The sequence below is a fragment of the Pelodiscus sinensis genome, chromosome 10 (assembly GCF_049634645.1).
Source record: "Pelodiscus sinensis isolate JC-2024 chromosome 10, ASM4963464v1, whole genome shotgun sequence".
Lineage (NCBI taxonomy): Eukaryota > Metazoa > Chordata > Testudines > Trionychidae > Pelodiscus > Pelodiscus sinensis.
The window spans coordinates 53,515,991-53,529,583 of record NC_134720.1 but is presented as its reverse complement, the minus strand read 5'-3'; the positions used below and the strand labels follow the sequence as shown (position 1 = coordinate 53,529,583).

Genomic DNA, 13,593 nt, shown 5'->3' with positions numbered 1-13,593 from the left:
GTTCCCATGCGCCTGCCTCTTTATTAGTCTAGAGCAGCAGTGGGTAACTTGCGGCCATACCCGGCTCATCAGGACGAGCCAGAGAGGTTACCTCGTGTTCGCAGATACGCCGGCCCGCAGCTCCCATTGGCCGCGGTTCACTGGGCCAGGTGTTTCTTGTCCAGGTCAAACCCTCCACAACGCTCATGTGCGCCTTGGGCCCAGGCCCGCAATGCTCAGAGGAAAGGCCTACGGGTTGAACCGCCCTTGTCCAGAACTCTCTTCTCCAGAAACATCTGTCATCCGGTACGATTTGAGTCAGCCAGGTGTGCACGTTTCATGCAGGTGGCCAAGTTTCCTGCAGTCCCGTAAAGTTTGTTGACAGCCCCCAGGCCTGGCTCTCAGTGTTCTGTGATGTGATTTAGCTCTAACTTATCCCTCAAGGTCTTCTAAGAGCCCAGTTAGCAGGGGCAGCGTTGGTAATGCTGCCAGACCGTACTGACCTCCCGGGGTCCGGAAAACTCTCTCGTTCGGAACCAGCCTGATCCCGCGGGTGCCGGACGAGAGAGGATCAACCTGTACATAATTGAGGACACGGCCCCAAGCCACCGAGTCCCCGTGCGCCTGCCTGGAGTGATTTCTGAGCAGCAGCCATTCAGCAGAAAACTAGGACCCTGCACAGTGCACACTAGAACACACACACGACGAGCCCCCAAGGCACAGCACAGCTGCTTTAGCAATCAGATGGCTCTAAAACTGACAAGCCAAGTGCCTGCCTGCTTAGACGTCAGACAGACCAAGGGGAAACCCCCATAGGCCAGGCAAGTGCCGTTTGGGCTCCCATCCTGAATCTCTGACCCTTGGTACAAATTGACAAACAGTAACGAGTCCCCGGGACCAGATGGCATTCACCCGCGTTCTGAAAGGACTCAAGTGGGAAACTGCAGAACTACAAAGTGTGGTTTGTAACCTCGCCTTTAAATCAGCTTCCGTACCTAACGACTGGAAAATAGCTAATGTGACGCCCATTTTTAAAAAGGGCTCTAGAGGCGATCCTGGCAATTACAGACCGGTAAGTACCAGGCAAACTGGCTGAAACTATAGTAAAGAACAGAGCGGTCAGACACATTGATGAACATAATTTGTCGGTGTATGGACATATGCCATGTGAGGAGAGATTAATAAGACGGAGCTTTTTCAGCACAGAAAAGAGGAGACTAAGGGGCGTATGAAGAAGTCTACGAAATGAGGACTGGTGTGGAGGAAGCACAGAAGGGAAAGTTATTTACTCATTCCCATAACACAAGAACGAGGAGTCACCAAATGAAATGAATAGGCAGGAGGTTTCAAACAAAAGGGAGTTTTTCTTCACACAGCGCACAGTCATCCTGTGGAACTCCTCGCCAGAGGATGTGGTGAAGGGCAAGAGTTCAACAGCTCAAAAAAGAACTAGATACATTCATGGAGGTTAGGTCCATCAGTGGCTGTTAGCCAGGATAGGTAGGAATGGTGTCCCTCGCCTCTTTTCTCAGTGGCTGGGAATGGGCGACAGGGGATGGATCAGCTGATGATGCCCTGTTCTGTTCACTCCCTCTGGGACACCTGGCATTGGCCAGTCAGAGGACAGGACATTGGGCTAGATGGGAAAGAATTGGGCTTGTCTGGTTTAGAACAGAGAAGATTGAGGGGGGACATGATCGCCGTTTTCAGGGATCTAAAAGGGTGTCACAAAGAGGAGGGAGAAAACTTGTTCTTCCTGACCTTGGGGATAGGACAAGCAGCAATGGGCTTAAACTGCAGCAAGGGAGGTTTAGGTTGGACATTAGGAAAAAGTTCCTACCTGTCAGGGTGGTCAGACACTGGAATAAATTGTCCAGGGAGGTTGTGGAATCCCCATCTCTGGAGATATTTAAGAGCAGGTTGGATAAATGTCTATCAGGGATGGTCTAGTCAGTACTTGGTCCTGCCATGAGGGCAGGGGACTGGACTCGATGACCTCCCGAGGTCCCTTCCAGTCCTAGTGTTCTATGATTCTATGGACAGTTAGTCTGACCCAGCATGGCTGTGCTTGTTCTGTGAAATCCCCAGGGGATTCATTCCTCCACCCTGCCCCTGAATACCAATGAATGAAAATGTTGATCCTATTTCCAGTCCTGAAAGACATCCCAGTGTTTTCCCTCTGCCCTCACTGACTGGCAGACGCACAGCACAGGCCATCACCGAAGAGCCAAACATGAGCCAACAGCATCCGGAAATCCAGGGAGATTCCATGAGAGACGCCGAATCTCTGCTCCGCGACCCATCCATCTGCTGCCTTCCGGGTCAGCCGCCACACGGCGCGTCTAGCGAGGGAGGGGGTGGAGGTCTGGGCAAGCGGCTGAGCTCAGAGGGCAGGCGGGGGAGGAGGAGAAAGGGGAAGGCAGGGGCCGACGCTCAGAACAAACTAGTATTTAACCCAACACAAGAGCTGTGCGCTGAGAGCCGGGCAGCCTGCCGGCGCAGAGCAAAGCTTTGCCAAGACACAGCAGATCCACACAAGCCCTTCTTGTTCCCCCAAGGCCGCAGCTGGGCCCGCCGGGGGCACGTGCGGAGAAACCAAGCAAGCTGGCAGCAGAGCGGAGGGGGCGGCTTTTCAACCGGGAGCGCCGCATCCTGTGCATGGGTCATGTTCGAGATGCCAGCGAGAGCGGGTTCGCAATGCAGCCGTTGGCACGGCCACACGCCCACCGGGCTGCCCACGAACAGCCGGGCCTTGTCTTCACCGACAGTGACGGAGCACAGATGGCAGGGACGGGAACGTGCAAGCGTGTGCACGGTTAGCCGACGAGCCTGACCACCTTCCCGGTTACGCACAGGCTCCCGGTACGCAGAGGGAGCCGGCTAAAGAGTTGGCTCCCGGGGAGCCGCCTGCCCTCGCTCCCCCCGTGTGTACCCAGCTACCCGGTTACTTGATTAAATGCATTTTCACATCCCTAACAGACGTGCTCCGCTGGTGCAACAGGACACGTGACCCAGCGCAGTTTACCCAGCCCCAGATTGGGGGTGCAGCTGGAGACGAGCCGGGGGTCCAGAGAGAGTCGCTTGTGTCAGAGGGCAGGTCCCGACTGCAAACAGGGGAGGGGTAAACAGCCGTTGAGCTGGCCTAGGAGGCTGGGGACAGGCTGGAGAGCTGTTCTCCAGTTCTGGTCCACTTGGCCTCACAGGCAGCCAATGAAAAAGCTGGGCCCTCGTAAGCCTGCACCTGGGCCCTCGTAAGCCTGCAGCTGGGGACGTAGGCAGGAATAGCCGGGACGCCGCATTGAACCGGACTAGATCTGATCCATAACATCAGGGTTTCTTCGCACGCAATGGGCAGCACTCGGCATGGAAAGCTGCAGTTACAAACGTAACCGGGGAAGCGCTCACAATCGCAGCGGTTACACGCACTGCGGGCTCTGCCGTATGACGCTTAACGACACTTTACACAGCAGAGCCCACGGCCAAGCCTCCCCGCCAACAAGTCTGCCAGCCCTGCTCCCAGGAAGACTTCCCTGGGGGCTCTGCGGCCAGCTCCCCGGGAGCAGGGGAGCCAGCGTATAATCTGGGGGGGAGGGGGCCTGCCATGGACCGGAGCAGCCCCCAATCTTCAAACTCGTAAACATTTTACATCCCTAGCCATAGCCAATGTCCCCGCTAATCTTTTCCACCATGGGCAGACTTTTTCCATCCACGTGTGGAATAAATGTTATGTACACTGAGCATGTGCAAATGTGCACCACCACTAGAAACAAAATCTAGCTGTGGGGGCTCTGCTAATCAGCTGGGCAGCATGTGACTCTCTTCCAAGTAGCCACACAAGTGAATGGCTTCCAGGGAACATTGGTCATAAACCTTCACTCTCCATCTCATCTCCAAGACGGCAACTCCAGGCTTCGAATACCGGCCTGCAGCAGCGAGGCCTGGTCCACACGGGGAAAGGTTTGCAGGATGTCAATCCTGGCAAAGCCTGCTTATGCGGAGGTAGCGTCTACCGACAAGACATCTGGGGTAGCTTATGCCACCTCCCCAAAAGAAATAAGCCACAGCTTTGCTGGTATAAAGGCACCTCCTCGAGGGGTTTTTACTGGTTTAAAATCAACTCCTCCCCCCCCCCCCCAACAGACCCATAACTGGTTGCTATTGATTCAGAGATTTTAAGCACAGAAGGGACCCTAGTGATCACAGAGCACAGGCCACCCAGCTTCCCCAAAGTTACTGTAGCAAATGCATCCAATCTTGATTTTAAAATTGCCAGTGATGGAGAATCCACAAAGTCCCTGGACCTGCCCCAGCGGGGACTTACCGTCACGGTTCAAAACGTACCCCTTATAGCCATTCCGAATTGGTCTACTTTCAATTTCCAGCCTCTGGATCTTGTTACATGTCTGACGGCCAGATTCAAGGGTGTTATTAAATATTCGATCCCCACGAAGGTCCCGACAGATACAAGGAAATCCATCGATTTCGTTTAACGAAGAGAAGGTTAACGGTGATCTGGTCACCGTCTTGCTAAAGGCAGGTTCTCGCGCCTCTTTGAGCCCCCTCCCATGTACAGCATCCTGCAGAGTTGTGGGCACAAGAACTGGGCACAGTTTTCCAGTCATGGGCTCACCATGGCCAAGAATTTCCCCATTGATGAACCCCAAGATCACACTAGCCCCTTTGGCCACCACATCACACGTTCAGCTGATTCTGTCAGCTGAGCACTTGTGCAGCCACTCAGGAGAGATTCAAATGCCACCCAGGTGATCAGCAGAGTGACACAACTGGCAGCATGTCTCTCTCCTGGTGGTGCACATCCACACATGCCTCAGTGCATCTTACAAAATGTATTCTGCACGTGGATGGAAAAAAAATTAGAAGGAACATTGTCCACAACTCCCACATCTTTTTCAGAGTGCTTGTTTCCCAGGAGAGTATCGATCACCCTGTAAGGATGGCTGACGTTCTTGGTTCCCAAATGTACATGTTTACATGTACTGTATCTGTATTAAAAGGCACATGGTTTGCTTGCACCCAAGGAACCAAGTAACCTGAATGTAGTGACTTCTCTTCACCGCTTGCCACTCTTCCAACTTGTGCGTCTTTTGCAAACTTTGCGGGGGATGATTTTCTGTTTGTTCAGCTCACTGATAAGTGTCAGATAACAAAGGGCAAAGACCAGACCCCTGCAGGAGCCCACAGAAACAGCCACTGATGACAATTCCCCCGTTCCAATTATATTGTGAGAGCGCGCTGGATTCAGTGTAGGTGTGCCCTGTCAGTTTTACACATCACAGTGTTGCTGAGTACCAGAACACAAGGCCTTGCAGCACTCTCAGGATCTGGCATCAAGATTATTGTTCATCACCCAGATTTGCAATCTCACATTCAAACAAAACCGGACCCTGTCTGAGTAACTTCCTCTTTTCCATACACCCAGGCTGACTGGTATTACAGGTCAGACCTCGCTGGTCCAGCACCCTTGGGACCTGATCGGTCCTGGATGAGGGATTTGCTGGATCAGGGGAGGTCAGTTCTGGCCTCCCTTGCCACTGACCCTCCCCCAGCACTGGTCCGACTGCCGGACTCCCAGCCAACTCCCTCTGTCGTTGGGCGCCACTGCCGTGCCAGGCAGCCCCACTGCCTCTGCGCACTGGCAGTCCCAGCTGCCACATCCAGCTACTGCAGCCTTTGCGTGCCAGGCTCCTGCTGCCCTGCCAGCCTGTATGGCTCCCAGGCGCTAGCCCTCCACCAGGTTTAGAGAGTTTCAGCCTGTAATTACATTACCGTCCATTACCTCTGCCCCCTATAAGCCACTCCATTATCTTGGCATTGGCCAGGATGGACGTCAGACGGCCAAGCCTCTGATTACCCATCCCATCCCCCCTTCTAAAATATCAGCACAACACCGGCAAAAGTTTGCATAGGCCTGGCTTCAGCGAGAAGTCATCTGGTGATTTGAATAACCAGTACCACATCCTGCCGCACCGCCTTACGCTTCTTAGATCACCCATCTAAGTATAGTCGGCCTAGCCTTCCTGAGTGAAGACCACAGCCCTAAAACAGCAACAGCACCTTGATCGTCCATGACATCCTGTTGTCCAGGCAACCAGACCCTCAGCGATAACTCAGGTGAGGGAGAGTTAATAATAAAATAACCGAACCCAAGAAAGTAGCAAAATAGTATCCCAGCCTGTTAATGAATCACCACATTGACCTTTGTCCAAAATAAACAGAGTGGACGCTTCTCTAACACTGACAACAATTTTCTGCAGCTGGAACATATATATTTCCCCGGTTATGGAAGATGTTCCATTTCTTACCTTTGTTTGGTAGCGTAAGCAGAGACTAAAAATGGCTAGGTCAGTAATGAAGAGATCTACCCTAATTGGGGTTCAGCACTCTCCACCACTAAAAAAATAATTAAATAAAAATAAAGAACCTGACGTATTGTGTTCCTAGTAAATTAAAGGTATAAACAGAACTGTACCGAACATAAAGGCCCCACCTGCCCTGCACGTTTCAGTTATGTGGTAACACTCCCCTACTCCAATTCTTTGGATTTCAGGGTGAAATTTTGGCTCCGCTGAAATCAATAGTTTTGCCAGTAACTCAACAGGGCCAGAATCTCACCCTTCAAATTCTCACCCTCACTGCTGCCATTCCCTACAGGCCACAAACAGAAACATTCATGACAAATCCATAGGGTTATTGGTTCCCGTTAACGGCTACACACCGATTCCTGACCCTGCCCCCAGGAGCCGGCTGCCACTTAGTGCTGCTGGCTCTGTATCAGCTTTGTACCGCAGCGTGTAACCACTAAGATTTTGTAATGGTTACACAGATACATTGATACCCTTTTTTAACATCCCAGTTGGGCCTATTTCTCCTTGTCACTAAACTGGATCTTCAAATGCATGCTTGCTATTCTGTATTCACGCAGAAAAAATGCTATTGGCTACAATCTTGGAAATATGTCTGCAATATTCTGGATGAATTTATACAGTAATTAGAACCTTTGCCACTCTCCTCACACTGGTTAGAATCCAGAGTAACACCTCTGCCGAGTGAATTACTAAAGATGTACACTGTTGTAAGCAAAAGCAGAATCTACCCCTTAAATAGCACCTTTCATCTTCAGACCGCAGAGCACTTTTAATCACATCCCTTTTGAAGTAGGTCTCTATCATTATCTCTGCTTTCCAGATGGAGAAACTGAGTCTCAGACTCACTGAACTGGGCACTGAACGCAGGACTCCAAATTCCCAGGCCTTTGCTGCAGTTGCCAGACCCCGCTCCCTTTGAGCAGGGCTTAAACTGCAATTCTCAACACAAAATCTAAAATATGGTTGGTTGCCTTCTAGAGCAATGCAAACCCACGACAGCCCAGAGTGGCAAAAGCCCAGCTCTCCTGCACTCTAATTCAGTATTTATCCTGCACTTGGAACCCCTGCCTCTGAGCCCGGGTAAGATCAGCGGTGCTGGGAGACCTGCTTAGCACATGGCTGTTCCAGACCCAGTGAAAACACATTCGGCCTTTCAGCGGAGACAGGCCTGACCCATATTTTAACCACCTCTTTGAACCGTGACACATGGGGCACCATTAAAATGTGGTTAAATCCTACCGCATAGATGGCACCAAAGTGTGTTTTCCTGGGCACCGCTGATTTTACAACAGGCATTGGCCCACAAGATGAATAAACCTCTTTGCCAGCCACAATCCTGCCTTTTCCCAAAGCTTAGCCCCTACCCTGCTGGGGCAACAGCGGGTGAAGGGTGCATTTGCATCTCAATGGCATGAATAGGCTCCCAACTATTTCAGAGCAAGGCTTATTGTTTGACATGCTTCCAAATGTGCAGCGCTCCCCTGCCATCCCTCCCTCTCCACTTGGTCCGCCTCCCCCCTTCCACAGGGACAATAACAAAAACGGAGCCATTCCACTGGAGCGATACAAAAGGTTCCACCTTCTCGCCCACATTTCTGCTGATTTCACAATCGGAAAGGCACTGCTGCTTTTGTCTCCATCTAGATATGCGGGAAAGCAGAATGGCGAGTGACATTCAGATCGCTACCAAGTTCAACGCCGCGCCTAATCTGCCTTTGCTGAATCCCCTCCCTCTTCCTTCTCCAATTTATGGCCAGTAAAACTTGAAATAAGTTTAAGCCAATCCAGACCCCCGCCCCTCGCAAAAAAATCAGATCTCCAGCCAGCATTCCCTATAAGCGGGTGCTTGGGTGGCCACTCGGCAGAGATGCCAATGCCTCCCAGGGGATTAGCGGAGCGCCCACAGTGAGGTTTTTGGGTTCTCCTGGTGGTGCACATTCCTCGGCGCACATAAAACACTTATTCCACACATGGATGGAAAAGATGAGAGGGAACATTGAGGCAACCTGTGGGGAGACCTCTCTCTAGGGCCTCTCATCTTCACCACTTCCTAACACACATTGTTAGTTTTCGACTCCCCCCCCCCCCCAGAAATCAGACTTCCCCTCCAGTCCATCCCCTCCCCTCCAGCCCCAGCGCCTAGGCCCCCAGCTGTGGGAGCCGGCTGGGGGGTTCCTGCTCTCCAGCCTGCCAGCCCAGCCGGGAAGAGTCACATTTCAAAACAGAGCCGGGCAGGCCACACACCCCTTCCCACCGCCCCCCTTGAACCCCGCGGGTTTGCGCTGCCAGACCCACCCCGCCCGTTCCCCAGCGGGGGGGGCACCCGGCCCCCCCCCCGATCCGCCCTTGGGGGGCAGGGCCGCGCCCCACTCACCCTCCTTGACCCCAGGCAGCTTGGACTGGTCGATGCTGATTTCAGCCATGTTGGGCTCCGGCGCTTCCTGCTCCTCCGGCGGCGGGGGAAGGGAAGGGGGGGGCGGCGCTTTCCCCCGGTAAATGCCCGGCCCCCCCGGGGCACCGGTGGGGGGGGGGCTCTCCGGGGCGAGTGGGCGCCGCAGGGCCCGCTGGCAGCGCAGGGGGGCGATCCCAGCCCCCGATCTCCTGCCCCCCTCCCCGGCCCCCTGCGAAACTTCCCGGCCGCCTCCCCTGCGCCCCCGCCCCCGCCTGCTGGATACAATGTAACCGCGGGCAGGAAACGAGCCTGGGCGTTCCGTACGGAGCGGGAGCGGGAGCGGGGACACAGCCAGGCACCGGGGGGGGCGGGTCCCGACCCAGCCGCCTGTGCCTGTGGCGGGGCACCCTGCCCGGGATCCGAGCCGCGGGCTGGGCACAGCCTGGCTCTGGGGGGCTGAGAATGAGCGTGGGGGGCTGGAGCCAGCACGCTCCGCTCAGGTTTGCAGCCTGCGATCAGCAGCCGGTTTCCTCGGGCCGCTGTAGCGTGTTTGTTTCAAGCAAGGCTTGGAGGGAAGAGCAGGAAGGGGCTGCCACCCGAAAGATGAATCCGAGCCAAAGGACCCGAGCCACAAAGATCGGATGGGAAAGAGTTGTCCCCACCCTGACCAATCTGAATCTTAGTCTGTATCTGCAAAAAAAAAAAAAAAAAAGGAAGAAGAAAGAAAGAAGAAGTCCTGTGGCACCTTCAAGAAAAGGTGCATCTACGCTGCAGGGCTTCACTTGAAATAAGCTAGGCAAATTGAGCTACGTCAATTGCAAACCTTATTTCAAAATAGCTTATTTTGAGTTTCAGTGCTGTCTACCCAGCAGAATAGTGATAGACATGGAGCCGTGTTAGTCTGGGGTAGCTGAAGCAAAATGCAGGACAATGTAGCACTTTAAAGACTAACAAGATGGTTTATTAGATGATGAGCTTTCATGGGCCAGACCCACTTCCTCAGATCAAATAGTGGAAGAAAGTCTACCCAGCACTTATTTCGAAATAGAGCACGCTTCCCCGACTTCCCTTACTTCTCATAAAATGAGGGTTATGGGAGTCGGAGTAAGAAGACCTCCACCGTGACAGTATTTTGATATTATGTTGAAATAACTGCTGGTTGTGTAGACGTGGACTAGGTTATTTTGAAATAATGCTGCTGTGTAGACATAGCCTAAGGGTGCGTCTACAGCAAATTGCATAGCTTATTTCGAGTTAATTTTGAAATTGCTACACAGCGCCAAATTTCAAAATAGAGCATTATTCCGAAACGTCCCTTACTCCTCGTGGAACGAGTTTTACAGGGATGTCAGAATAGTGGGCCAGTTATGTTTTGAAATAATGGGCTTGCTCAAAAGACATGGAGTAGCTATTTCAGAATACCAAAAGTATCCCGAAATAGCACCGCAGTGTAGATGTACACTAACAGATTTATTGGGGCATAAGTTTTGGAGGGTAAAAAGCACTTTGTCAGGTATGAAAGCTTGTGCCCCAATAAAACTGTTAGTCTTTAAGGTGCCTGAAGACTCTCATTGTTTTTGCAAATAGAATGAAGTTAATCAAAACCGCAGCAGAACTAGAAAGTTGTACAGCTGCTTTAAGGCAAGTCCATATTTAAGTTTGGGAGGATTTGATTTTTATCAGTAAATGTCGGTAAACATCAGTCTCACCAGACATGCGCACAGATAGATGACAAAACATTGCCACTGATAAGAATCAAAATATACCGAAAGGCAAAGTAAGAAAAATGCAGCTTGAGAATATTGGAGTCAACATCCAGTGGCAGACTTTTGAACAATGCTTGTTACAAATGGACTCCTGAATGAACACTAGGAACAGTCTGCTTTGTTGACTTAAGGCTAGTTACTTTGTATCGTTTGATATGCAACGTTGCCAATTTGTGTCTTAGCAGCTCATAAATCTTTAATTAGTTTGTGTCTCAGCATCTGTTGTCATTAAATAACTGTCTGACCACTCCTCCCCCCCCCCCATAATTTTCCACGGCCAAAAATTTAAACTAAAAACCCGAGACAAAATGAGTTAAAAATACACCACTGATACTATCCGTCAAAATGACCAATAATGTCAAATTCTGCCAACGCTGTTTATATGCAAGCATGGTGCTTGTGGCTATTGTTATGAGCTAGTGATGGGGTGAGTTCACACCCCATTGAGATGGAGAGGTGCCCATGAAAGCTCATGACACCATCTACATGTTTTGTGAGTCTATCAAGTGCTACCAGACCATTTGCTTGCTGGTTTTTTCTGTAACAGACTAACTCAGTTACCCCCTGAAGCACCTAAAACAAAGGGTGTGTGAACCCAGAGGCTACTGGACAATCTGCCATGCTAGGATACACACTGGGGCACCACTGCTCTACCCTCCTGCTGCCCCCACAACATTCAGAATTGGCCTGGCTGCCCCTAGCATAACAGAGAAGCAGTTGGCCGAAATGATGCATGTGGAGATGTGATGCAGTTAGGGTTACCAGGTAGAGCCCGCCAAAAAAATGGACACACTTGATCATGGGCAGGAGGGGCCAGCTGGGAGGGGGCGGGGCTGGCTGGAAGGGGGCGGGGTGGGAAGCAGAGCTGGCGGGGGGGAGTCTGGGGGCCACAGGGCTAGCTGGGAGGAAGGGGGGACAGGAAGCAGAGCTGGGGGGGCCGTGGGGCTGGCTGGGAGGAACAGGGGGGCTGGGAGGAAGGGGGGTCGGGAAGCAGAGCTGGGGAGGGTCGGGGGCCACGGGGCTGGATGGGAGGAGAAGGGGGCCCGGAGGAAGGGGGGTGGGAAGTGGAGCTGGCGGGGGTGGTGCAGCCAGTTGCCACACCCGCCCATCCGCCGTGACAGACAGGGAACCAGGCCAAAGCTGAGGCAGTAGAATTGTCACCTGGATAACACTCAGCTGTGCAGCCCGAAACAGCTGCCTGGAAATCCGAGCCCGAGGCAGCTTCCGAACCTGCTCACAGCTCCAGCCACAAGCGCTGGCTTGCCCAGGTGCTGAGGCAGCGGGTTTCAAACTTGTTTTTCTCGTGACCCAGCTGAAGAAAATCGTTGGTGCCGCCACCCTGTGTCATGTGACTGGACTGGGAGGGGCTGAGGATGGGAGCTTTGGGGTACAGGAGGGGGCTCCGGCTTTGAAAGTGGGGCAGGAAGGGCTTCCCTCGAGCACCTCCTAGTCAGTGGCACAGTGGGGGTGCTAAGGCAGCGTGATGCACTTGCTTCTGAGGATGGAGAAAGTCCTGGCTTGTCTGGCCTCTGAGGGCATGTCTGCACTAGGAAATTATTTCAAAATAATAACTCCCAACATCACTATTTTGAAATAGCTGTAGTGTCTAAACTGCAGGGGAGCCAGGAAATGAGTCCGAGGCAGGCTCCTTTAATGTGGATGCTCTACCACAGCTGAGAGCCCCAGGGAGAACGGGGGAGCAATTACTTGCATGACTCTGGGGAGTGGTTATTTGGAAATAGCAGCAGTAGAGCATCCTCACCACCGCTATTTTGAAATAATGATTTCCGAATAACTGTTATTCCTTGTGGAAAGCAGGAGTCGTGATTTTGAAATAACCAGCCCTTGACTTGAAAATAAAAGGCTTGGTTGTGTGGCCGCTCTGCTTGTTATTTCGAAATAAGGGGTGTTATTCCAAAATAACTCCCTAGTGTAGAGCAAGGCCAAAAGATTTGAATTAGAGCTAGTGGGAAATGCTATTTATTTTTATTTTTTTGACAGGAAATTTTGAAAATGTTTGAAAACTATACCTGCAGGAATCAGAGGGGTTGCCATGTTAGTCTGAATCTGGAAAAGCAACGAGGAGTCCTGTGGCACCTTATAGACTACTAGATTTACTGGAGAGTAAGCTTTCGTGGGCAAAAACCCACTTCGTCAGATACCCGCAGGAGTTTTTCAGGTTTGCGCAGGTTGTTTTTCTCTGGTTGTTAATAAAAATTCCAGCTTGAAAACCTAATTTCTTCAGCTTTCAGTAATTTACATTGGAACAAACTCAGCAAATTTCATCCAGAATGAAATTTTGCCATTTTCATTTAAATGACTTTTGGACAACAACAGCAATAAAATGCGACCAGCTGTAATCGGCACTGTCATTGTTTGACTTCTTGGCCACCGGGTGTCCGGTTAATAAGATGCTAAACACACTCAGAACATTATTGAGTTTCAGGATGAATTTCAGCTTCTCTGGTCCTGGGAATTAGTCTCGTCACTGCCTTCTGCCAGCACCCCAAAACACAGATTGATTTCTCCCCTGGCTTTATAGTACTTCCGAAGTCAGAGTGTCAAGCCGCACTACTGTTGACTAGAAGATAATGGTTTGCTTGTGCCCTGGAAGACTGATTGCATTGGGATAGGACAAGCTGAATATAAATACGCTGTCAGGTCAGTGATCATTGTGCTTCTCCCATCACAGCAGCCCAGCATGACTGATCTTGTCTGCTCGGTTGAGTGGGGGCAATGGAATAGCAAGAAGGAGCCCTGCAGAAAGGGATCTAGGGGTCATAGTGGGCCACAAGTTAAATATGAGTCAGCAGTGTGATGCTGTTGCAAAAAAAGCCAACATGGTTCTGGGCTGCATTAACAGGAGTGTTGTGAGCAAGACCCGAGAAGTCATTCTGCTGCTCTGCTCTGCGCTGGTTAGGCCTCAGTTGGAGTATTGTGTCCAGTTCTGGCACCACGTTTCAAGAAAGCTGTGGAGAAATTGGAGAGGGTCCAGAGAAGAGCAACAAGAATGATGAAAGGTCTAGAGAACATGAGCTATGAAGGAAGGCTGAAGGAATTGGGCTTGGTT

General features: G+C 51.6%; 1 protein-coding gene across 4 annotated transcripts in view; it reads right to left on the bottom strand.

Moving 5' to 3' along the window:
* CCDC50 (coiled-coil domain containing 50) overlaps positions 1 to 9,054 on the bottom strand; it is a 54,973-nt gene extending 45,919 nt beyond the window's left edge. For 2 of the 4 annotated variants that reach the window (XM_075938272.1, XM_075938273.1), the window contains exon 1: positions 8,740 to 9,049. In XM_075938272.1, the coding sequence (XP_075794387.1) occupies positions 8,740 to 8,788 (49 nt within the window). In that variant the 5' untranslated portion in view covers positions 8,789 to 9,049. Of the gene's footprint in view, positions 1 to 8,739 lie in introns of all 4 variants that reach the window. The other 2 variants (XR_012906334.1, XM_075938274.1) reach the window with 2 other exon arrangements.
* Between the last annotated feature and the right edge of the window lie 4,539 nt (positions 9,055 to 13,593).